The sequence below is a fragment of the Rhagoletis pomonella genome, unplaced genomic scaffold (assembly GCF_013731165.1).
Source record: "Rhagoletis pomonella isolate Grant_MI unplaced genomic scaffold, Rhpom_1.0 Rhpom_scaffold_00005, whole genome shotgun sequence".
NCBI lineage: Eukaryota > Metazoa > Arthropoda > Insecta > Diptera > Tephritidae > Rhagoletis > Rhagoletis pomonella.
Window position 1 is genome coordinate 13714390 of NW_023458559.1, and position 26228 is coordinate 13740617.

The 26228-nt window shown below is 35.4% G+C and overlaps 3 protein-coding genes across 4 annotated transcripts in view; 2 read left to right on the forward strand and 1 right to left on the reverse strand.

Annotated features, from left to right (window-relative positions):
- Positions 1-24156, forward strand: part of LOC118738724 (deformed epidermal autoregulatory factor 1) — a 51758-nt gene extending 27602 nt beyond the window's left edge. Inside the window, exons 3-5 of one of the 2 annotated variants that reach the window (XM_036469653.1) lie at positions 22456-23006; positions 23545-23737; positions 23791-24156. In XM_036469653.1, coding sequence (XP_036325546.1) covers positions 22456-23006; positions 23545-23718 — 725 coding nt within the window. In that variant the 3' untranslated portion in view covers positions 23719-23737; positions 23791-24156. Of the gene's footprint in view, positions 1-22455; positions 23007-23544 lie in introns of both variants that reach the window. The other variant, XM_036469652.1, reaches the window with a different exon arrangement.
- Positions 1-26228, reverse strand: part of LOC118738723 (tudor domain-containing protein 3) — a gene marked incomplete in the record, with an annotated part of 227242 nt that overhangs the window by 169702 nt on the left and 31312 nt on the right.
- LOC118738725 (putative nuclease HARBI1) overlaps positions 24544-26228 on the forward strand; it is a 3394-nt gene continuing 1709 nt past the window's right edge. Inside the window, exons 1-2 of the mRNA XM_036469654.1 lie at positions 24544-25478; positions 25544-25688. Of these exons, the coding sequence (XP_036325547.1) occupies positions 25473-25478; positions 25544-25688 (151 nt within the window). The 5' untranslated portion in view covers positions 24544-25472. The remainder of the gene's footprint in view (positions 25479-25543; positions 25689-26228) is intronic.

Below are 26228 nucleotides of genomic sequence, written 5' to 3' on the forward strand. Positions count from 1 at the left end.
AATTATAATAGGGAGGTTTAGTTTTTAAAACTATAATTTTATTATTTGCCTATTCATCATTATTTTATTTATCCACTGATTTTCTTCGTTAGTAGCTTGAATTTTTCGTAAAAGAAAGCCTTTATTACAAGTGAACAAAATTTTGATTAATTTGATTTTTTCATAAAATTTGATTTTTTTCATAAAATATCCACATTAAATATCTTAAAAACTTGACGCGATATGAAAACGGTTTCGTAATCTAGAGATCAAAATTAAGTTTAAGTGTTTGGCCGCCTAGCTGAGACATTTTTACCTCTCTATTGTGTGATTAACAGGTCTATTCTGCACGTTACCGAAGATTTTGTAACCGGAAAATTTTATTACCAAAAAATGTAACCAGTTCTTGTCACTGCGATTCTAGGTACGCTGGTCATGCAGTTAAATATTAAGCAAATCAGCTATGAAGAATTGTGGAAATTCTGGCATTGCATATTTCACGGGGCAATACTTTGCTACCAGCTTATGAGATGGTAACAAAATTAACCGGTTACAAGAGTACACAGAATGCGAGAAGTGTTTAAAACTTGACAGGAACTTTATTTACCGGTTACAAACTTTGTATTACCAGCGCAGAATAGACCTGTAAATAGGTCATACAGCCGCACTCAGAAACGTTCATTAAATTAGCTCTAACCGGCACTTAAGTAATGATCGTTAAATCTGTTTCCTCTCAGAGTTAAAAGGTAAGGGTTCATTAGTTAATGAAAAATGTAAGTATGTTTTCTTTCAGTTTGAAATCAAATATAAAAATAAGTATTTATATTATTTTGATCGCGCTGCTTCAACAGTCGCAATGGCTGAGTGAGTAGAACACTGGGTTGCCATTCGAGAGAACCAAGTTCGAGTCCTCTTGCAAGAACATTTTCTTTTTCCTTTTTTTATCTATTATTTTTTCTGATTAAATTTTTAGAAACTTATTTTATTTAATTTTTTGCTTTTTTAATTTAATTTTATTGTTTTGAAAAGGAAACTATTTTTGTAAATTGAAACTGTTTACTAAAAGACAAACAATACTGCTAACAGGTCAATTCTGGCATCTGTATTTCGTATGACAATTGTTTATTCCGGCAACTATCTTGAAAGCAGAGTTGTGAAAAATACATTAAGCATTAAAAACCCATTAACTAATTTTATTTTGAAGTACAAATTTTTTGCTGACGTTGAGGGTAGAATTTTGAGGTCAAAAAAGAAAGTGGCGGAAGTTAAGGCTGGTTTTTACTGTGTCAGTCAATGGAATTTGTCGTCAAATAGGTAAAAACACATTGTCAAAAGGAACTAAAAAACGGTTTATTGATTGATTTAGATCAGAATAGGCCTTAATTCGTGTACATGTGCTGCTAAATTGGCTATCTGTCCGTTTTTTGCCCTTAATATAATCGTTATGCATCAACAATCTACATAAAAATCTACAAAAGCACTCTGAATTGCAAGCACATTGTTTATATTTTCATAAAACATCCAACAATGTTTACAGGACTTTTTCTACAAACAAACATAATAGAATGAAGCTGAACAAAATATTAGTAATTATTCGAAGTCCTTCCAAAAGAGGTTATTTATACACCACTAGAAAAAAAATTTAAAGGTTTTTAATAATGCAAACGAGCAAAATTACTAAAGACTTTAATGCATTAAAATTTATGCATTAGCATTAGTTTGGATATTTTAATGAAAATAAATTTCATTAGCATTATATTTTTCAGATTAATGCATTGAAATGTTTATTTGCATTGAATTTCAAAAATTAATGCATTAATTTTATCCACTAATTAGTATTATTGCTTAAAGTACCGTTAATGCGTTTAAAAATGTATGCATTTTTCTCTGCTTGTAAGCTCTTCTGTATTTCGAAAGATTAATTGAAAGATCTGCTAACGGGCATCGAAAGAAGGTATCGATACCTACTAAGTAACGTGCTAAAAGTATCGATACCTACTTATATCGATACTTGTCTCTATCACGTATCTATGAATTTTTGTCAAAATAACTTATGTGACTAACATTTTTGATTTTACACGAAAGGTACTTTATCTTTTTAAGAAAAACTTTAAGTTTTAAAACATGTTTTACTCGGATGACCTCTAAAACACAAGAAAAAAGTGTAAAGTCCAATAAGTTGTTTTTTAAAAGGTCCCCAGAATTTCGTTAACAGAATTTGCTTCTTTTTTATGTACGTATTTTATTTGTTATACAGAAATATTTATTTTGTACAAAGAGAAAGCGATTGAGATCTAAAACAATTATTTTATAATTTATTTCATACAATTTAATTAATTGATACAAGTCATCTGTATTATAACACTTTTCAACAGATAAACCACTAACATTTCGGTGTCCAACCTAGTTTTATGGATTACTAGCTTATACCCGCGGGTTGCACCCCACATTTTTATACAAATATGAAAAATAATTTAATGATGTTATATTTTATTTCTGTGCCCATTTTGTTATAGCTCGTTATTTTTTTAAGCGAGTTAAGGTATTTAGGCCGTTTAAAACTATGAAATTATAAAATCTCGTCTGCGCGCTAGGTATACGAATGATATCAATCCCTCTAAATTTACCTTAAAATGGTTACAGGAATACCCCACGTGAACGTGTAATCTTTTAGGAGGTGCCACGGCGGGTTCTAATATTCCCTACTCAAATACAGTAACCTGGCCTTGATAAAATACCACTCCTCATTACTGTAGCAAATGCCTCAAGAGGTGTGTATGCATCATGACAGCTTTACCTTATAAGGCCGAACCCTGCTCTTCCCTTTCCATTAAATGAAATTTTTTCGTCAGTACGGCACTATAAAATAAATCTCCATAAAAAATTTAAAATACTTCCAGAGATTTTCTATCCTTCCAGAGATATGTATTAAGCAATTTTTAGTATGTATGGGAGGCGACATGCCTCCTTTTTTAATTTTTTCCATGAGCAATTGATGCATTTTGTATACACAACTCCATACCAAGTTCCAGTATTCTTCCACAAACACTTCCAGGGATATGTGGCAAGAAAAAGTAAATTTGTACAGGAAGTGCCACGCCCCTTTTTCTTATAACCCTAATCTTCTTCCATGAATTGGAATTGATTTTACATACCCCAGTACCAAGTCCCAGTACTCTACCATGAACACCTCTAGAGATATGCAGTATAAAACAGTAAATTTGTACGGCAGGTACCATGCGCCATTTTCGAATAACGCAAAATTTTCTCCATGAGTATGGAATTAATTTTGTATACACATCTCGGTGCCAAGTTCCAATCCTCTGCAATAAATACCTCCAGAGATATGCAGCATAGATAAATCAATTTGCATGGAAGTTGCCACACCACATTTTCCAATAACTCTCATTTTTCTCCATGAGTATGGTATTAGTTTCACATACATACATACATATCGTCGATGTTTTTGCAAAACCGCCTAAATCGCCGTTGTGGTAAAAATTAGATTTGGTAACCCTGAACTCCAGGCATGGAGATTTATGCATAAAAGTCGTAAAATCGTTATTAAAACAACAGATTTGTAAAATAATTGCTAGAGAAAATAGCGCCTCTCAATGCAATGCCTTCAAAGAAAAATAAGATAGGCGGTTTTGCAATTGGACGATGGGCAGTTTTGCAAAAACATCGACGGCATGTATTGCCATACCAAGCTCGAGTACTTTACCCCAAACATTTGAAGAGATATGCAATATGAAACTTTCAGTCAGTAAGGGAGGTGCTACGCCTCTTTTCCAAAAACGTCAATTTTTCTCCGTGAGTATGAATCTGATTTCACACAGTGTTGGCAAAATGTTAAACTGATTAACGATTAGAATGTTAATCGCGTTTGACGATCAAAATTAATTAGCCGTACGATTAATGATTAAATTTTTTTAATCGTTAATCGCTGGCTGCGATTACGGTTAATTAATTTTAATCATTAATCGTTAATCCAATTTAAAATAAAATCTGATTAGTTTGTCCAATTTTGAAACCAAACACCAGTTATAGTAATTATTTTGTGTTTTACGCTTATAAAAAGCACATAATATAAAAAAATTATAATTATTGTTATTAGTAATACATAAACTGGAAACTTTTACAAACCTGGTTTGTAAAACGTTTGTTGGTATAGATCTTAATGAAAATGCACACCAAATTGCTCTGATTGATGAGGAAACCCGACTTAGCCATACCGGATTAACTTGCTTTGTGTGCACAGGAAAATTCCAGCATAAATTAATTAAAACCAATCCCACTTAATCAAATTAAGAGTTAATGATTAAAAATTATAATTTTTTATATCGCGGTTACGATTAACTATTTAGTCAGATTAAAATTAATCATGATTAACTGCAATCTGATTGAATTTAATCGAATTAAATAATTGATTAAAAAATCAATCGATTAATGCAAACATTGATTTCACATACATATCACCAGGGAACGGATTTTATGGAAATTGCCTTTTTTTCTGCCAAAGAGATAGAGTATATTCGATTAAGAATGTCCACGACTTAGCTTTCCCTGATTCCATATATACACATTTGATGTTGCATTTTTTTGCCTTTTTAAGGTATTTGCCTTTTTTGCCTTTTTTTAAGATATTTGCCTTTTTTTACCTTTTCTACCTTTAAAAAAGCGATTATAGCATTTATATTTTTTTTTTAAGATTAAAAAATATACACATGCTCATGCGGCTTATAGAGGCGCAGGGACCTCTTGCCAAATTGGTGTTGGAAAAATTCAAAGCCGTTTTCTCAGCTAACGTAGGCTTGGGGACAATAAGGGGTGTGGATAAAATTGTAAAGAGCGAGGAAAACGCCCTTATTCCTGATAATATGAACGTTTCAATCGTTCCATATTTAAATAGGGCTCCACTTGTATTAACTTACGTCGAGCGCACATTTAGTACATTCCAGGCTTTTCTTCGCGAAAATCGAATGAAAATGCTGCCAGAAAACTCCAAAATGCATCTTGTGGTTCAATGTTACTACAACTATACAGATTAAAGTTTTATGAGTTAGAAACTCGAAAGGATAAAATAGTCAAAGATTCAAAGTACAAATTTTTCATACAATGAAACTAGTTCATAGTTTTTCTCTTTTTACTTGTAATATAAACATTTCTAAAATAAATGTATTTTTTATTGTTCTTTGTATTTTCTGTCTTTTTTTAGTGCCTTATTTTTCTTTTTTGCAATACCTAGTGCCTTTTCCTGCCTTTTTCGCTATTTTATTTTGCCTTTTCCAGCCTATTTCGTTATTTTATTTTGCCTTTTTTACAGGTTTTTAGGTCCTAAAAATCCGTTCCCTGCATATCACTATACCAAGTTCCAGTTCTCTCCCATACTTCCAGAGATATGTATGTAATATGAAAATTCTAATTTGTATGGGAGGGGCCTTGAGTTATCGGAATTACTTTCAGTCTAAGATCATCCTTGCGAAATCCGTAAGGGTACCAAATTTCGTTTTGATCGGGAAACCGGTTACGGAAGTAGCCTATTTTTCAATCCAGGTTATAAGCCACATGTGAGCAAAATTTCATTTTACACAGGTGGCAATTCTTAAAAGAGTAGCCTATTTTCCAATTTAGGTCATAAGCTATCTGTGTGCTAACTTTCATGCAAATCAGTTCAGTAATTTCCGCGAATTAATTTAATTTAACTTTTCTAATAGGTGGCAACTCCTAAAATAGTAGCCTATTTTCCAACGTAGGTCATAAGCTATCTCTGTACCAAATTTCGTGCAAATCTGTTCAGTCGTTTCCGCGTATTAATTTAATTAAACTTTTTTAACAGCTGGCAACTCTTCCAAAAATTTTGCCTATTTTCCACTGTAGGTCATAAACTATCTGCTTGCAAAATTTCATGCAAATCAGTTCAGACGTTTCCGCGTATTAATTTAATTAAACTTTTTTAACAGGTGGCAACTCTTTAAAAAAAAGGATCCCATTTTCCAACCTAGCTCATAACGTATCTGTGTAAAAACTTCCATGCAAATCAGTTCACTCATTTCCGCGTATTAATTTGGTTCCGAGCGCAGAAGTGGAAAACTTTTGACTGCCATTCACCTGGGAGTGGCCAGAAGCGATTCTTGTGCGTACGGTTCAAATCGCAGCTCACAACGTCCGGATATTTATATCCACGTATCCTCTGGGTAGCAACCAAACACCCGTTTGGGAGCGAGCTAAAGTGAGAAGGCGTAAAACTTCGCGTGCGCTGGGTTTGGGTCCCGCCACGTTAAAACCCCGCCCAAGAAAAGAAAAAAACAGCCTCGGATGAGACCCCCTTTTTCTGATGACGACCACGGCAAACGTATAAAGGACTATGATTTAAGGGTATGCACCTGCAATATCCGGACCCTTAATGGGGAAGGTGCCTCTGCCCGGCTGGTTGATGTCCTCGGGAAGACAAAGGCTGACATCACCGCCATCCAAGAAATGCGATGGACGGGGCAAGGAAAAGTAAGCGTGAAGCCTTGCGACGTCTACTACAGTTGCCACGTAAAGGAGCGCAAATTCGGTGTTGGATTCGTGGTAGGAGAGAGACTCCGTCGCCGAGTACTGGCGTTCACCCGGTGGACGAACGTCTAGCCACAATCCGCATCAAAGCTAGATTCTTCAACATCTCGCTCATCTGCGCCCATGCCCCGACGAAAGAGAAGAATGAGGCGTCCAAGGATCTCTTCTATGAGCGCTTGGAACGTACATATGAGCGCTGCCCCCGACACGATGTCAAAATCGTGCTTGGCGATTTTAATGCTAAGGTGGGCAAGGAAGGGATCTTTGGCGCCACTGTCGGAAAATTCAGCCTCCACGACGAAACGTCCGATAACGGACTGAGGCTGATCGACTTCGCCGGGGCTCGAAATATGGTAATATGTAGTACTAGGTTCCAGCATAAGAACATCCACCAAGCTACATGGCTGTCTCCAGATCGAAAAACGAGAAACCAAATCGATCATGTTGTGATAGACGGAAGGCATGCTTCAAGCGTTTTGGACGTACGTAGACTCCGAGGGCCAAACATCGACTCGGACCACTATCTTGTTGTAGCCAAGATACGCACCCGCCTCTGTGCAGCAAAAAATGTGCGCCCAACAATGCAAGGAAAGCTTAACGTCGAAAAGCTGCAATCACAACAGACGGCCAATTTATTAGCCACTCGACTCACACACCTGCTCTCTGAGAGCACTCTTCAACAATCCGACATACGCGAGCAGTGGAACCACATTTCCCGATCATTAAGTACCGCCGCCGAAGAAGTAGTTGGATTTCAGCGAGCCCGAAAGAACCATGTGGGACCGTTATAGGGAACTGAAGAAGGAAGCGAGACGTATTTGCCGCAATAAGAAGAGAGAGGCCGAAATACGTGAGTGCGAAGAGCTTGAGATGCTGGCCGACAGGAAGAACGCCCGAAAATTCTACCAGAGGGTTAGGCGACTTACGGAAGGTTTCAAGACCGGGGCGAACCCCTGTAAGAACAACAGTGGTGACCTAGTGACCGATGTCCAGAATATACTTAAATTGTGGAGGGAACACTTTTATAACCTACTGAATGGTAGCAGCGCTGAAAGTAGTGAAGAAGATGAACCCGAGTCCCCAGTCGATGATGATGGAGTAGCTGTCCCACCGCCTGACTATGACGAGGTACGAATAGCGATTACGCGGCTGAAAAACAACAAAGCTGCTGGAGCTGACGGCCTGCCAGCCGAGCTATTCAAGTACGGCGGCGAGGAGCTGATGAGGTGCATGCATCAGCTCGTATGCAGAATATGGTCAGATGAACGCATGCCCGACGACTGGAATTTAAGTGTGCTCTGCCCAATCCACAAGAAAGGCGACCCCGCCATACGCGCCAACTACCGCGGGATCAGCCTTCTAAGCATAGGTTACAAGGTCTTATCGAGCGTATTGTGCGAAAGACTGAAGCCCACCGTCAACGAGCTGATTGGACCTTATCAGTGTGGCTTTAGGCCTGGAAAATCCACCTTAGATCAGGTATTCACAATACGCCAAATCTTGGAAAAGACCCGCGAGAATAGGATCGACACGCACCATCTATTTGTCGATTTCAAAGCCGCTTTCGACAGCACGAAGAGAAGTTGCCTTTATGCCGCGATGTCTGAATTTGGTATCCCCGCGAAACTAATACGGCTGTGTAAAATGACGTTGAGCAATACCACCAGCTCCGTTAGAATAGGGAAGGACCTCTCCGAGCCGTTTAATACCAAACGAGGTTTCAGACAAGGGGACTCCCTTTCGTGTGATTTCTTTAATCTGATGTTGGAGAAGATAATAAGAGCCGCAGAACTGAACCGCTCTGGGACAATACTTTATAAGAGCGTACAATTGCTGGCGTATGCCGACGACATCGATATTATCGGTAAAAACAAGGGCTACGTCTGTTCTGCCTTCTCGGGATTGGATAGAGAAGCAAAGCGAATGGGTCTGGTGGTGAACGAGGACAAAACGAAGTATCTCCTGTCATCACACAAAGAGTCAGAGCATACGCGTCTTGGCCCCACGTCACTGTTGACAGTTACAAGTTTGAAAAAGTAGACGACTTCGTTTATTTGGGAACCAGCATTAACACCAATAATAATGTCAGCCTTGAAATCCAACGGAGAATCACTCTTGCCAACAAGTGCTACTTTGGGCTGAGTAGGCAATTGAGAAGTAAAGTCCTCTCTCGTCGTACAAAGATCACACTCTATAAGTCACTCATCATACCTGTGCTGGTGTATGGCGCGGAAGCATGGACAATGAAAGCATCTGATGAGGCGGCTCTTGGAGTTTTCGAGAGAAAGATTCTGCGAAAGATTTACGGACCTTTACGCGTTGGTGATGGCGAATATCGCAGACGATTTAACGATGAGCTTTACAACGATATAGACATAGTGCAGCGAATTAAAATTCAGCGGCTCCGCTGGCTTGGCCATGTCGTTCGGATGGACAGAAACGCTTCTGCTCTGAAAGTATTCAACGCGGGCCGCGATGCTGGTAACAGAGGAAGAGGAAGGCCTCCTCTGCGTTGGAAAGACCAGGTGGAGAAGGACTTGGCTTCACTTGGCATTTCCAATTGGCGTCAGTTAGCACAGAAGAGAAATGACTGGCGTGCTGTTTTGGACTCGGCCAAAATCGCTTAGGCGGTTACAGCGCCAATTAAGAAGAAGAAGAAGAATTTGATCAAACATTTCTAACAGATGGCAACTCTTAAGAAAAGTAGCCTATTTTCCAATCTAGGTCATAAGCTATCTGTGTGCAAATTTTCATGCAAATCTGTTCAGTCGTTCCCGTATATTAAATAAATTAAACTTTTTAACAGGTGGCAACTCTTAAAAAAATAGACTATTAACCAATCTGAGCCATAAGCTATCTGTGTACAAAATTTCATGCATATCCGTTCAGTCGTTTCCGCGTGATGATTTCCCAAACATCCAAACATACAAACTTTCACATTTATAATATTAGTAAGAGTAAGATATTTGCGAAGAAGGGGAGATATGCCCAATGAAAAAATGAACAAAAATGGACACTAGCAAGGAAAAAAGGTTTGTAAAGGTATTTTTAAACAAATATTAAGTTGAAATGTATTTAAATTGCTTAATATAAGAGAAGGAACTAACTTTTCCTTGAGATGTGAGAATAACAAGCACATAAAATTGGCAGCTAATCTGACGGTGTGATTAAAAAACGAGCTTTGGTAGAGGTTATATTTATATGTAAACATTTTGTCTGTTCCTTTGAACTTCGGACTAAAACCTGTGGAGCTGTCAAACTACAATTTTACTCTCAAGTGAGAGTAAAAGGAGAACAGATGCAAAAGTGCACGGGAACGCAAAAAGCACTATTTCCTGTGAAAACGTCAGTCGGTTTGTTTACATGTCATTTGTACAACACTGATTTGGCTAAAATATCACTAACTAATTATTAAAATCTATACATATTCTAATATTTCGTTGTTTCCTTCCATATTTTTACAAATATAAGGTTCTTTGCTTGCACAGCTTTCTATTTTTGTTTGCACATGCAAATCAGCTGATCGTTTGACACTTTTCATGAACTTACAGGAAAAAAAACTCCGGACTAAAACCTGTAACTTCTGACTAGGAACAGTTGCTCAGTTACTCTCTCAAAAGTGTTCCCACTTACAGGTTTTATGTCAATAGGAACGACTTCCTGTAAGTTCTGACTAAATCCTGTAAACCAGACTGCTATTGGAACAGACTAATTACTTTTAGCAACTTTTCACTTTAAGCTAGCGATATAATAATGAGATGATAATAAGTCTTTCTTTGTAAAACTTTCTTTTAATTGGCGAGTAAGCTGCCAAAAATTCTGAGCTAGTCACAATAATAATTAGATTAAAAAATAAAAGTCCGGGAATAAAATTGTCACTTAATCGGGTTTCGATACAAGTACTTTCTTCCGAAACCTACTCAGTACTCGGTTAAAAGGTATCGATACCAAAATTACTTGGAATCGGACGAAAAGTATCGAGTATGTACTTGTATTTACTAGTATCGTTTTCTCCCTAATGTTAGTGTTTAGCCGAGCTTTTCCTCCGATTTGTGGCGCGCGCCTTGATGTTGTCACACAAAGGGGAGGGACCTACACTTTTCCGCCGACTCCGAACGACGATTGTATTTTTATGAGAAGCTGTTTTTCATGGCAGAAATACATTCGGAGGTTTGCCATTGCCTGCCGAGGGGCGACCGCTGTTAAGAAAAAAAAACCTTTTTTCCATGATACAAAAAAAGAAGGTAGTTTCCATGATACAATAATTTTTAGAAGGTAGTTTCACTTCAAAATTTTTGACATAAACGGTGTCTGTGACAAATACGCAATGTGGCCACTGCTATGATATAGAACTTGGGAATTTTAGCTTGTTATTTTAGATATTTTTTAACAGAACATGTAAAGATTTGTTTAATTCATAACTGATCACTTCATTTTTATATACATATGTATATTAATACATACATTCTTGTCACTGCTAATCACATAAAATCATAACAACGAAAATTTGACGGCAATATTTCTTGTTTAAACTGTTTTAGATCCATCGCACATTACGGACTTTTTCGGCCGCCGAGATAGTTGGGCTGCTAGTCTTTCCATTGCACCACAACTAATTGGTCGGAGCGATTGAGTTGGTGTAGTGTGCGCACCTCCATACATCTTCATGTACATATTTCAAGTGAGCCCTACTATTTAAATAGGCGGCCGATAAATTCTGTGGTGTGTGGTGGCCACGATTGCCCAGAATTTACAAAAAAAAAAGTTACCTAAAAGTTACCATGATTGTGTTGCTTATTGGCCGTTTAGTATAATTTAATAATTTATTTTTTACCTATAGGCCGTATGTTAAATAAAACATTTAATGTTTTTCTGCTTTATTTACTTTTTAGTTTTATTCTGGTCGATATTTCGCCTTCAGTCTGAAGGCATCTTTAGGAACTATTAGCTTTGTCCAGTTGACCCACAAAACAGTCGACTGGACAAAGCAAATAGTTCCTGAAGATGCCTTCAGACTGAAGGCGAAATGTCGACCAAAATAAAACTAAAAAGTAAATAAAGCAGAAAAACATTTAATGTTTTGTTTAACATACGGCCTATAGCTCAAAAATAAATTATTAAAGTTACCAAGTAAAAAACAACGTTTTGTTATATAATAAACTGTAAAAACAAACCTCGTTTATTTGCCATAAATAAGACATGGAAACAATAAATAGTTTTATTAAAAGAAAACTAAACAAATTCATTTTACATATGAGGCCATGAGGGCCAGAGGAGCCTATCTACAACAAAATTTTTAGTAATATGAGAAAGAAGGATAACAAATAAATGCGGTCCTTTACTAAAGTCATTGCACCTACGTGATATTACATACATATTATAGTAATAGTAGTAACAAAACTAAAAGGGCGTGCCTGGGGCTATTAAGGTTTCGATTCTCGTAATGTATTTTAAGGTGCACCTCAACTTTTTATGAAATGTCAGTTAAGTTACTCTGGCGCTCAAGCCTTATAAAATAACTAGATACATTTACATACGTATATACATAAATACATTTTTATTCAATCTCTGTATACGTACGTGTATAAAGAAGAATATAACAAAAATTTGTGAGGCAAAAAACAACACATAAATATTTTTGCAACACACGCGTTTAAAAATATACTTTTCATAAAAACGCGCTTTAAGCTGTTGGCTTTTGAACGGGATCTTAGCCTCAGAACAAAAATTACTTTAAAAAATCAACTTAAGTGCATATACCGAAGCGCTAAAGTGCCCAAATACACCGCAAAAAATGCTGTTCAAACCTCCTTTTTTCATTTCCTCTATATATGGATCAAAAATCTGCCAATAAGTATTGAACCTGTGGCATATTTCGTGATATCAATTCACGGCTCGGCATTTCGCGTTGCATATCGAACAAATTAGATGTGGTATCACCATACATATAATAACACGTATAGATGATTTTCAATAAAATAACATTCCCAGCAAACAATTAGGTTTGATATACATTTGAGAATGATTTGAAATCAAAGCCTTTATCAAATGTCAAACGTTTGAAAATGATTTGATATTGATTTGAAAATTACAGCTTTCTCAATAAAAAGGGGAGTTTGATCTCCATTTGAGAATATGGTTAACTCTCAAATCAAATTCAAAGGTTATTTATCAAATGTACTTCAAATGTGGAAATAAAATTTATAAAAGGAAATGTATATTTCATATTTATTTTTTCTTCGCGATGTACATATGTATGTACTAGAGCTCTTGTTAATCGACTAACCGATTAATCGGTTAATCGAATAGAAAAAGTTGTTTCAAAAAATAATCGAATACCTTTAATCGATTAACCGTTCACTTTCGACTAACCGTTCATAATCGACTAGTTGTTTTCATTCGATTACTTGACAGATTCGACTATTCGAATAGTTGTTTTCTTTCAATATTTCATAAGTTTTGCGGTTGATAGGCTTTGAATATTTATAGTACCAAAAATGGTGTGGTACCGCATGAATTATGATGGAGATGAATACGCGACTTATAGCAAAATATGCAAAATTCAAAGTGCATCCATCACCTTCATAAACTCATGGAATCCAGGCGTTGCAACAAGAGAAAATGGGTAACATATTTGTTGCAATTAATCGTGCTATTGCACGAGAAATGGTCTCTTGGCGCTCGTTTGAAATAGTTTCGGCATCTTCGTTTTTTCTTCTACGCTTGACATTTTTTGCCGGGCTTGGTTAACATAAACATACATTTCCAGGTCCTGCTCCTTGTTCCTTTTATGAATGGCCTTCAAATGGGTTGCCAAAGACGATGTCGAATTATTATAGGCCATATTTTGTCCACATATTGTACACTTGACTTCTTTTCCACCTTCGGAATTAGAAAAGAAGTTCCACACCCAGCTACGCTTACGTAAACTCATTTTGGATAAAGCAAATTTTTTTTTTGAAGTGAGAAAAATTTGTATGTAAACATTTTTCACTATTCGAATAATGACAGTTAATCAATTTCACAACTATTCGAAGTTTATGAAACGATGGAATACTTGCTATTCGATTTTCAGTCAATGCAAAAGTTGCTACTCGACTATTCGAATAATCGGTTAACCGGATAATCGACTGTTAACCGGATAATCGACTGTTAACAAGAGCTCTAGTATGTACATAACAAAAGAAACAATTAAGATAAAGTAATTTATAATAAATTCGTCTTGATGGACTGCAGCCTTTTCAATCCGCGCAAACATCAAATCCACTATTTGTGGGCTTTCTCTTTGAAATTTTTTCTATTCATGGTTTTTTTTCAATTGATCTTAATTCTATTCTTACATTTTTTGATTTAACTGCGCATTTTTATAACGTTTGATACTTGACATCTTTCTTCAAATCAACCTCAAATGAATTTCAAATGTAAAATTTAAACCTCGTTTTCAATTTGAGAATCATTTGAGAAAAATATTTGATATCAAATTGAGAAATACATTTTTCTCAAACGTTTGAAACTGTGTTTGCTGGGATTAAGATAAGATTTCCAGGCTTCATCTATTGGACTTTAAACCTCTCAACACAAAAACATGTAAATACCGACGCGATAAATAATGAATACGTAGTATTTCCGCGCGATCCATCACATTGAAATCCATCAATATGGATCACGATTCAAATATCACAATAAATATTGAACGTGTGACAGGCGCCCCACACTGTGATAGATTAACCAGTAGACTGCCCAGCGATAATTTTCTTCTTTGCAGGGCGCTGTATTGCCTGATCAATGCAATTGTTTCTAGTAGTGATGTCACCGCTACACACAACCACAGTACAATTTATCAAATTAATCCAACTTTTTTAGTCTGACTTTATACACGGCAAACTTACCAAAAGTTACCAAAATAAAAAAAAAGTTTCCAAGTTACCAAGCTCTCAAAAAGTTACCTATTTTGGTCGCAAGTGACCAAATGTGGCAACCGTGGCGGTTGCTCTTTAAGCTGCATCCTTACATCTATTCCGTGTGTTGCAATATCCATCGAAGCAGCAGTTAATTTTTTCTTAATTTTTTATGAACAAACGTATTTAAAAATATTAGAAAATTTCTCTACGTCAAAATCTGTATTTTTTTTTTTTGAAAAAGTTGGTACAACAAAAAATACAAAGTATTTTGCAAGTACAAGAAAAACGGGAAGAAAAAAAGCCTTTTAGTTGAAAAAGTACTAAATTTTATGCCTTCTCAACAGCGTTCCGATTATCAGAATAGGTATAGGAATATATGGCTTTGTAGTCTCATAAATTTGTAGATACTTAAAATAATAAAATTAGGCGTGTTTTTATTCACAGGAATATGATAATATGTTTAAAAATTTTGAGCTGATGAATACCCAGCTAGAACAGTATGGCTTATATAATTCCTTATATGTGCCGCATCACTAAGAAAAGTATCCCTTATGAGTTTGAAATGTTTCCCTTATATTGTACAGGCCAAATGGAGGAATTCATTTACGTGTGATCTTTTGTCCCCCTCTTTCATATGGGCTTCTCGTGCGCATATATCAGGTTTGATAGCTGACCATACCAATAATGCCTCATACATAGTTTTACTAGATCAATTCATGTTCTCGAGAAAAAAAGCACTATTCAAAAATCTGAGTATAGCGGCCAAATTCTTTTCCCAAAATTCTTTTACCAAAAAAAATGGTAAGTCCTAGCTTCCTCAAACTTGCATTTTGTTATACTAAAATTGAATGGGCTAAAAAAACTGCATACTCAACTTTTTTCTAGGGAACGTAAATAAAAAGTGCAATATTTGAATGAAATGTTGCAGAATTTTCTTTAATTTTGCACAAGGTTAGGAACTCTGATTTTTGGGGTTTTGTTGTAGAATTAACCATATTTTTATAAAAAATTATCGAAAAATAAAATATTTGAAAAATAGTTGCCTGTATTGTGAAAAATTCGCTGTACCTAAACTTTATTGACTGACTGTATCTAGTTTCAATATAAAAAAATTTATGTACACATCATTAATTGTGTATGCATATCTAAGTCAATATATGTGATATGTATGTACATACATCTACATATCGTCGTTTAAAGTACAAAACCGTGTATCAATAAAATTCAAAACCGCGTATCAAGATATGCGAGGTTGCATAAATTATTTTCTAGACAGTAAAAACACTCATATTTCAAAATGGTTACCTTTTTTTAAAAAGCAATCACATTTTTGGCTAGTATATTTCAGGAAGAATGGATGAGGATTGAGCCAAGAACTTGTGTGAGCAAATCCAATTTTTAGCAGCAAATGTCAGTTACGCGGTTTTGTACTTTAAACGCTGATATGTATATTAACAGGAACGCCGCAATCTAATACACTGGTGGAACAGGAACGCAGCACAGCAGAAGCATACAAAAAATCTGCAAATAAATTGTTTTTTTAGGTTTTTAACAAACAAAAACCTGGTTTCAACTTACTTCAACGTGTCTAAAGCACCACGCACACACTAATGAAAAGGCGCAACAGGAACGCAACACTATAAAACACGGGCGGAGCAGGAGCAGGAACGCAGCACAGCAGAATCGTCCACAAAATCTGCGAATAAATGGTTCATTAGGTTTCGAAATAACAAAGAGCTGGTTCCAACTTACTTCAAAATATCTGCAGGATGATGCACACAATCAAATTCGGCCGCAACTGCAGTTCACCAGAGAAAGCTGCAAATGGAATGGTTTATGAATAAAGTCAAAATAATATGTTGTAACTTACGTGTATTAGCTCTTAATCACAGCACAGGTCCGCCAGGAAAACACTAAGGAAATGACCTAATAAATGTAAAATCTTATTACATTAAACGAGCAATTCTTATATATATATATATATATACATATATATATCCATAGGGTTCTCGGAAACAGCTCTAACGATTTTGATGAAAGTTCGTACACAGATAATGTTTTGGATTTTAAGGTTATCTGAATAGGCATTATCTCTGAGAAGACTCGTATAAGGCTGCCACTTATTCGAAATTAGTTACAAATTAATCAAAACATCATAATATGGGTATCAAATGGAAGGTATTTTAAAGACCCCTAATTAAAAAATATTTTTAATAGGGTTGCCAACTATTTTACATCGCGTATTTATTTAATTTTTTGTTGAGAAAAAAGGTAAAATATGGATACCAAGAGAAGGTTCTTAAACAATGCTTTCCCTATATAAAAAATGTCATCTCTTAGGATAATAGTGTAAGGTTGCCACTTGTTTTCGATTCTTCACAATTTATCTAAAATATCGCAGTATGGATATCAAATGAAAGGTATTGTTGAAAACTTTGGTCAGAAAATATTTTTCATCCGGGTTTCCACGCTTCTATGTAATACAAATTTTTATTTTGCTATTTTCAATCAACATTTTTTTATACATTTACATATACATAGTACATACACGCTCAAGATATGTTCCATTCATTCCAGCATATTTCGGAATAGGGTTGCCACCTAAATTTTAGAGTAAGGAATTTACTTAATAGATATCGAAATCCTACTTTTTTGTTAATTTCCAAAATATTTTTTTAAAGCTATCCAAATCTTGAAAACTTCAAAAAGGATATGCACTCCGGGCAAAGCTCGGTCAACCTGGTACTTATAATTTATTTGTAAAATAATTCGGTTTTATTATAATACTTACCAAATTTCACGCAATTAGAAAACAAATGTCAGCGAATAAGAACAAAACGAACAATGGAAATTGAATCAATGTAGTTTGTTTAGATTTTTTTCTAATATTTTGGGAAATGTTCAGTGAAATTAGCAAAGAAACAACACAGTAACTCCTAAGGTAGTTCAAGATGGCGGATTAGAGCGAGAAGTTGCCAACGTATAACACCTGTCATTATTGCATCATGTAAATGAATTATTGCCTTTTGAAAAAATTCAAACAATAAATAAGCATGTGTACCATATATATTTTAAAAAAAGATATTCCGATTGGTGCTATAATTTTTTGGATATCTCCTTTAGTTTCCGATGTACTGAGTAAGGAGTATTGTTACTTTAGTAAAAACGTTAATTACATTTTGTGGTGCATATGTCATAAAAAGTGGCTGCAAAATTGTCGAAAAATGTACCATACTACACAATTTTACTTAAGAAAATCCTTAACTCAAAGTAATTAACATTAATATGAAATAATTTAAGAATTTCATGAACTAGAAACATTCTTCGAGACTTTTCAGAATTCGTAGGAAATTGCATACCAAACTTCAATCGCGATTTTCAAACCTGCCAAAAGTACCATATGACAATATCTTTTCCAGACTACGAAAAAGAGTTAACACGAAAAGAAGAATTCTCTAGTTTATTGTACTATTAATGCCATGAAATGGCATGTGTTTTTATAATCATGATTGCTAAGAAAAAATTTAACAAAGATAACAAAAAGGGACAAATCGTTATAATTGCAGTGAGTGTGAGTAACAGGGGCATGTCTTCTCTTTTGCCCTTGTACGATTTTTGACTGGATGAAAAGCTACAATTATAACGAGTGGTCCATTGTTATTATCTACGTTCTTTGATTTTAAACTCCATGAATACCAGTATCCGGACAAATTTTTTAAATGGAACTATCGTTTTCTTATCAGGTACTAGAAAAGACTATGGCCCATTAAAAACAGCAGATTCTCCTATACCGAAATACAATCATTTATATTTTATTCCTATCAATGGGCAACGCCGCTTGTAATATATACAAGTTATGAAACATCAAAAATGCCTGTATCCGTCAAAAAAATTTAAGTGGGACTACTTTCTATTTTTTTTAACATGCTTTCTATATTTTTTTGCGATGTTAGTTTGACCAAGGCTTGAAACCAGGCCCTGTGGAGTGAAAGTGCGCACTACTTACCACTACACGACAGCGGCCGCATATTATACAGTCAAAAAAATAAAAACCCAAAAATCATGAAATAAAAAAAAATATTTTTTATGTCTTTTTTTAGGTTTGGAGCCATTTTGCGCTCTAGTGAGTTCTTTGCCGGAACCAGCAAATAACGTCAACAGCTTTTCTTGTAGTTATCCTTTCCAGGAATATTCGGAAGCGACGATCAATCCCTTCTTGATTGAAAATTTCATTTTCATCCTACAACCTTGATACAAAAAAAACAAGATAGCAAAGAAACTCTTCGACTTCCTCATCCGAAAACGCTCATTCGAGGTGTTGCAGTGGTAGTCCCTTTTGACCCCATATTCGGAGTGCTCCGAAAACTCTACTTCAAGATGTTGCTGTGGGAGTCTTTTCAATCCATATCTTGAGCGCTCCCCATTTGGCTAGCTAATTTTTTTACCAATAAATTCTGTCTCGCGTTCTCAGTTATTACAGCTCTTCTGAGTTAGATGGCATTCCTAGCTGCTGTTCCTTCTGATACACTCTGATTCACTTGAAGAATGACCAATTTCGAAGAACAGTGAGGAAAATGGAGAAAATACCTTAAGCAGAATATACAAAATCAGACTTGTATGCATGCTTGGGCGCATGTCAGTTCAGTATACACCTATGCGACACGTTGTGCAAACATCATTTTGTTGTAATCGGTGGAGTGAGCGAACATCACGGCATACGAATTTACTTTTTCTCAGCAAACATTTAGGACCAAATTCATAGTGCGTAATTTGCTCAGAATCGGCAGTTAACTACGGACTGTGAAATTGGCCCTTAGAGCCACAAATTGGCATAGTGGACACTTATTGCCCTCACACACCGTTTTTTCCAATAAACAATCCTTTCCTTTTCGGCCTCCGCCTCTGTTGGCCGGCCGCACAGAAAGGAGAAGTCTATTTAGTAAGGATATAACCGCCTAGCGCGGCCGAAGACCGCCTCCCCAAAAAGAGATTTTTAAATAAAAGCCTCTACAGAAATGGTATATAGCACACATGCCGGGCGGGCGTTTCGCGTCGTATTCGCGTATACATACACGCTCTGCTTGGGAAGGCAGCGAAAGCTTCATTCAACTGCACAACTTGTTCGCACGCACTGCCGAAGCTATCGACCTCTGGTATATAGCCTTGGCGGGCTCCCTCTCCTCCAGCAACACGGAAAGGCTCCAGTCAGTGCCTGCATCTACTAAATACAAGCAATAACGCAAGTAAAAATTGTGGTTTTTGCCCATTTTTGTAACATGTTGTATACTATACTGTTTCATTTTTGTGAACATATTGTATACTATAAACCATCGTACAGTTCCATAAGTAAGGTAACTCTTATTCTTACGGTTTTTTCTGGCAGGCTGTAGGTGTGTTTTTGGTTCAGTGTGTTAGTGTATTTTGATTAAATTGTAATAGAAATAAAAGAAATTGTAATAGAAATGAAATAAATTGTAAAATACAAGAGGAAATGCCAAAACACGGGTGATCTCAGCTGTAGGCATTTTTTTGGCAATCAGCTGATATTTAGTGTTTTATCAAGCTACACTGAAAATCTTCAATTCATATCAATTGTAATATTTAAAACTATAATCTCAGTGTATGGAAAACCCCGGTCCAAAAGACTTCTAGAGGCATTTTATGCACATAATTCAAGGACATCTCGCTCCTTATCATTTTCACCGCCGGAAGGAGCAACTGCCAATCATCAAAAATATTGTCTGACTCCTCGCAAAGCTAACAGTCAACTCCTAACATTAGTTAGGTGAAAATATAAGCTCGGATCTTGAAGAAAACAAATCAGGGTGACTGTGCACCCGAGATGTGGATTATTTTAAGTTTTAAGGTCTTACAGCCGCACTCAGAGTCGTTTAATGATTACTTAAGGTGTCCCTCAGTAACAATTTGAAAAAATTCCCTCTCAGAGTCAGTTAATGATTCGTTAACGGATTTAATGAACATTAAAGTTAAGTAAACAAAAACCTTTACTTAACTTTTCAACGAATGATTTTGAAATTTTTTGTTTGTTTTCAATAAATTTCAATATCGATAACGTTGCTGTAACAATGGCCAATGGCCCAGAGCACTTTCGTGCCATTCAAGAGTTTCGAGTTCAAGCCTCGGCAACGAATTTTTTTTAATAATTTTTTTTTTAGTGTTATTGCTTAAAAAATTCACATTTTTTATTTTATTTAACTTTTGGAAACTTTTTTGATTCATCTTTTTTCTTTTACTTTCGGTTTCTCAAATTTATAGTTTTTACTGTTTTAAAAAAATATTTTTTTTCATTTCGTTTAGTTTTTAGAAAAGAGTTGCCGAAATATAAAGACTTTTGTCTCTCGAAAGACTGAGGTGAGTTGAAAGACAGATGCCAGAATTGGCCTGTTATTGGTCTGGTTTGTCTTTTAGCAAACAGTTTCTAAAAATTTAATTTAATTGAAAAAAATTTGTTTGCTTTTTACAGCAATAAAATCTATAAATCAAAAGAAAATTAGATCAAATATGCAAACAAAATCAATAAAGATAGTTTATAAAAATGAAATCTTACTGCCCTAGGACTCGAACTCGGATCTCTCGAATGGCACGCCAGTGCTCTGCTCACTCAGCCATTGCGTCTGTTGAGCCAGTGCGTACAAAATGATATAAATACTTATTTTTATATTTTATTTCAAACTGAACGAAAAAACTGAGTGATACCACAAAAATGAAGGGCCGCAACTGGGGCCATACTTAAATTTTTTATTTCATAATTTTTAACTCTGAGAGAAAACATTAATTAACAGATTTAACGATCATTAGTTAAGTGCCCGTTAGGGCTAATTTAAGGAACGTTTCTGAGTGCGGCTATTAGAGTACAACTCCACAACAAGCTTTTCGGGCGCTCCACGCTTTTCAGGCTTTCAGCAATAGCTAAATTGTATAGCTGAGAGCCTGAAAAGCTTGTTGTGGCGTTGTACTCTTACAGCCGCACTCAGAAACCTTCATTAAATTAACTCTAACGGGCACTTAACTAATGATCGTTAAATCAGTTAATTATGTAATGTGTAATAGGAAAGGAAAGGAAAGGATGAAAAATTTAAGTATGGCCCTTTTTTGTGGCACCACTCACTTTTTTCGTTCAGCTTGAAATAAATAAAATAAAAATAAGTATTTATATCATTTTGCGCCGCACTGCCTCAACAGTCACAATGACTGAGTGAGCAGAGCACTGACGTGCCATTCGAGAGATCCGAGTTCGATCATCGGCAACGGTTTTTTTTTTATTAAATTTTTTCTTTTCATTCTTACGTTTTATTGCTTAAAAAAATAAATATTTTTATTATTTCATTTAATTTTTAGAAACTACTAAAAGACAAAACCACTAACTGGCCAATTCTGTCATCTGTCTTCAACTCACTATAGTCTTTCGAAAGACAAAAGATTTTATATTCGGGCAACTATCTTGAAAGCTGTTTTCTGTATTTCGAATGACTAATTAAAAGATCTCCTAAAGAGGAGGGTAGCGTTATTCTTTTTGTCGTTTAGCAATAGGTTTTCTAAAAACTAAACGAAATTATAAAAATATTTTTTAAACAACAAAAACTAAGAATTTGAAAAAGAAAAAAGAAAAGAATATAAAATAGAAAGAAAAACCGTTGCCGAGGATCGAACTCGGATCTCTCGAATGGCACAAAAGTGCTCTGCTCACTGGGCCATTGCCACTTTTGCAGCAACGTTATCGAAATTGAAATTTATTGGAAGCAAACAAAAAATTTCACAATCATTCGTTAAAAAGTTAAGTAAAGCTTTTTCTTTACTTAACTTTAATGTTCATTAAATGCCGTTAACGCATCATTAACTGACTCTGAGAGGGATTTTTTTCAAATCGTTACTGAGGAACACCTTAAATAATGATTAAATGACTCTGAGTGCGACTGTTAGTTATGAAAAATTAGTTTTTATGAAAATTGATCTACCGAACCAATAAAAAATATGTATATTTTTTTGTTATTAGCATCCGGACCGGTTCGCTTGTTTACTCCCTACAAGCGCCGGAAGCGGAACCAGACGGATCTTGACGTCGATTCGGTACCGAAGCGAAAGCGTAATAACAACCCAAACAACAGTAATAATAATGCGGAACCGCCACCGACTGCAACTGTTGTAGATGAAAACAACATATTTTTAACTGAAGATAATATCACATCAAAGGACGAACCATGGCCCACATTGAATGACAGTCTCGACACATCAACTGAATTGGTTGATCAATCTCAAATTAATCCCTATGATCGCGAGACATACGTAGTCAATATAAACGACACTAGTTCAATTGCTTTGTTGGATAACAGCCAAGCAATGAAAAATCTAGAGAATGTCTACTGCACAATGGTGAAGGCCACAAATGATTTTAAACGGATCCTGACCGACTTAAAAAATTCATATGATCGGAAGATAGAAATTTTGCAGAAGGAGCGTGATGCAGCAGTGGCTGCCATGCGGAATCTTGAGGATCCAAATATTTCTGGCTCTTTGCATGGCAACGAAATAATTTCGGCAAAGAAGGTAAAAGTTTTATTTTTAAAAATACAAATTTACTTTTTAACGAATTTAATTCGATGGCTGAGTGGAAGATCGACCTATCCGGCAGCCAGTTCGAAAACGACCTATCTCAGAAAATTTTTCAACATCGTTCTATCAGAAAACTTCTCAAGAACGCCCTACTTCAGAATTTGATTGAAAAACATCCTACCTCAGAATTTGGTTGAATAACGCCCTATCTCAACTGCCGATTCAAAAACGCCCTATCTCAGCTTATTTTCAATGTATTTTCGTTTGAGATAGGGCGTTTTTGAACTGAATTCTGAGATAGGGCGTTCTACAAAAAAATTCTGAGATAGAGTGTTTTTCAATAAAATTCTGAAATACGTTGTTTTTCAATAAAATTCTGAAGTAGGGCGTTCTTGAAAAGTTTTCTGAGATAGGGCGTTTTCGAACCGGCTGCCGAGATAAGAGTCGATCTTTCACTCAGCCATCGATATGACGTTGCTATTTCCAATTTTTATAATTGTTACATAAATGATACCAATTTTCCAACAATTAGTGTGCTAACTGCAACAGAGAAGCTTTAGCCGAGTGTTCCCTTTGTCGAAAGACTCCGTATTGCTCTGAATTCTGTCAACGAAAAGATTGGAACGCTCATCAAGTGGAATGTACAAGGAATCCTGCTCAGACAACAACTCAACAGATCATGCTCCTGGTGGATGAGCAGTCCTAAGCGAACTGTACATAATAAAGTATACATATTTTAATTCTTTATACATTTGAAAATGATAAAAGAATTTAATAGCTGACAACCCGAGAATGCTAAAGATAATTAAAAACAAACAACATAAATAAAAAAAATAAAATTATTTAAACCGCAACACGAGGTAAAGTGAAAGCCAACATCCAAAAACGGAAAAAATACAACAAAAACAAAAATTAAAAACAATTGCATAATACATATTCGTCTATGTATACATTTTCATTAGTTTCTAAGCACATAGTTAAACTTTTAACATTTTATTATTTTATGGATAAAACTGCCGTTACAACATCTAATAAAGATTTCAAAATCAAATTCGTATACATTAGTGTAGAGAAAAAACAAAAACAAAAATAATAATGTGTTTTGTTCATTGCACTTGAAATCTTTAAATTTGGGTGTGTAATGGTTCAAATTATTAAATTGGAAATAAATACCCTTGACGCGATTTTGTATTATAAATTTTTGGGTATGAACTTGTGGGTAAGTACGCTATTAAATAAAAAGAAAGTTTACATATAAATATGTATATATCCCAGCAGGGATCGAAAATAACTGTTACTGATTCAAAATTGTATCTAAGAAATCCTTGTTAAGGAGGCGTCCAGAACATATCGCACACCTATATCTAAAGTGCGATCGACTCCAAAAAAAATTTGTGCGATTTTTTTTTTTTTTGCATAAATCAATTCATAGGACTCACATACAATTAATGGAAATATTTTTTTCTTCATTATTATATACATTAACTAAAAAACTACTGTTATACCTGTTTTTGTATTAATTGCATTGAATCTGTTCGATCCACAAGCAGTTAAATTTCCCTGTCTGGATTTTGAGTTAGCTCACTAGATCTAGGTGGGCGATATGATGTGTTATATAAAATTGATCGTTGTTCACAGATCTACGCAGATAAGGGGGGCTACTCTGTAATGCAATGCGTAACGCAATGCAATGCGAAAATGAAATGCGATGCGAAAACTATTTGGCACTCTGTATTGCTATCGCATCGCTGACAATGTTGCTTCTTTTATTTTTGGTTTTTTTCTTGCTTAAGTTGGCAATAGTGAGCACAAGTGTCAAAGAAAGAGAGATCAAAACAAACAAAGTAACTAAAATTTGAAGAAGTAATTAAAATATTTGTTTTAAAAATGGACTCTGTGGCATTGTGGGACGATTCAAATGATGAAAGGATTGAGGGGAGAATTATTAGAGATAATTCCAACGTTATGAGCCTCAGCGATAGAAGGTGGGTGATCTAAAATGCTTTATTTAAAATGTACACTAAACTATGTTCTTGTTCTGGGTATTTAGTTTTGTGCAGAATTCTCGTCTGACTAAAGAGGCATTTTTATATGTGCTAAATAACATTAAAAATGAGCTAAAAGTTGCGCAAAGGTCCACCGCAATCCCCGAAATGATAAAGCTTTCCAGCACCTTAAGGTTTCTTGCTCAGGGTGGGTACCAACATTTGATTGGTCAAGACCGTCATGCAGAGCTGGCACAGCAAACGGTTTCTAGTTGCATTTTTGAAGTTTGCAAAGCGATCGAGAAGGTGCTGTATGACGAATGAGGAGAAATTAGATGCCAGCAGAAGTTTTTACTCGGCATGTGGAATTCCGGGAGTAATTGGAGCGGTAGATGGAACGCACATTCAATTGATAAGGCCATAAAAAGATGAACATTTATTTTTCAATAGGAAGTTAAAGCACAGCATAAATGCAATGGTGGTAAGCGCGTTTTTCATTGAAATAAGTTAACTATTACTTAACCAGTAAATTTGTTTCTACTTAAGATATGTGACCACAAAATGCGTATTAGGGCTGTTAATGGTACATTTGGAGGTGCGTCGCACGATTCTCACATATGGAATTTATCAAACGAACGTGATTATATGAACACCAACTACGAAAATGTAGATAACAATACACAAATCCTTGGTAAGTTTTTTGATATTGCACGGCAAAGTAGAAATCGTATGCATACAATTTCGATGTTGGTGCCATGAACTTGCAGCTGTATGCATACCAGTATAAATCAACCTTCACTAACATGAGTGGTTTCTCAGAGATTATATGTAACTAGCAGAGCACCCGACGTCGTTCGGGGTAAACAAATCAAAATATAAAACAGTAATACAAATATTCAGTTCAGCATAAATTAAAGGAAACAAACTATTTTCTTTGTTTACATTAAGGCATACATTAAGCTATACTTTCAGCTTTATCGTGCTAATATATATTGATCATCACTTGTACTACAAATTTTGTTCCATTAATATTAGATAGATTAAGGTAACGATCAAATTTGTAAATTTAAATTATTCTACTACGGTACATTCCGTTTAGATGCCTATTCGATTAGCTGCTTTATTTAGCTGCACTTTTCTAGTATAATGCTTAATTCGGAAGGAGTTTTATTCATTATGAACGAACCTTTTTCGTTTAACAGCATCGCGAGATTAAAAAACGATTTAATCT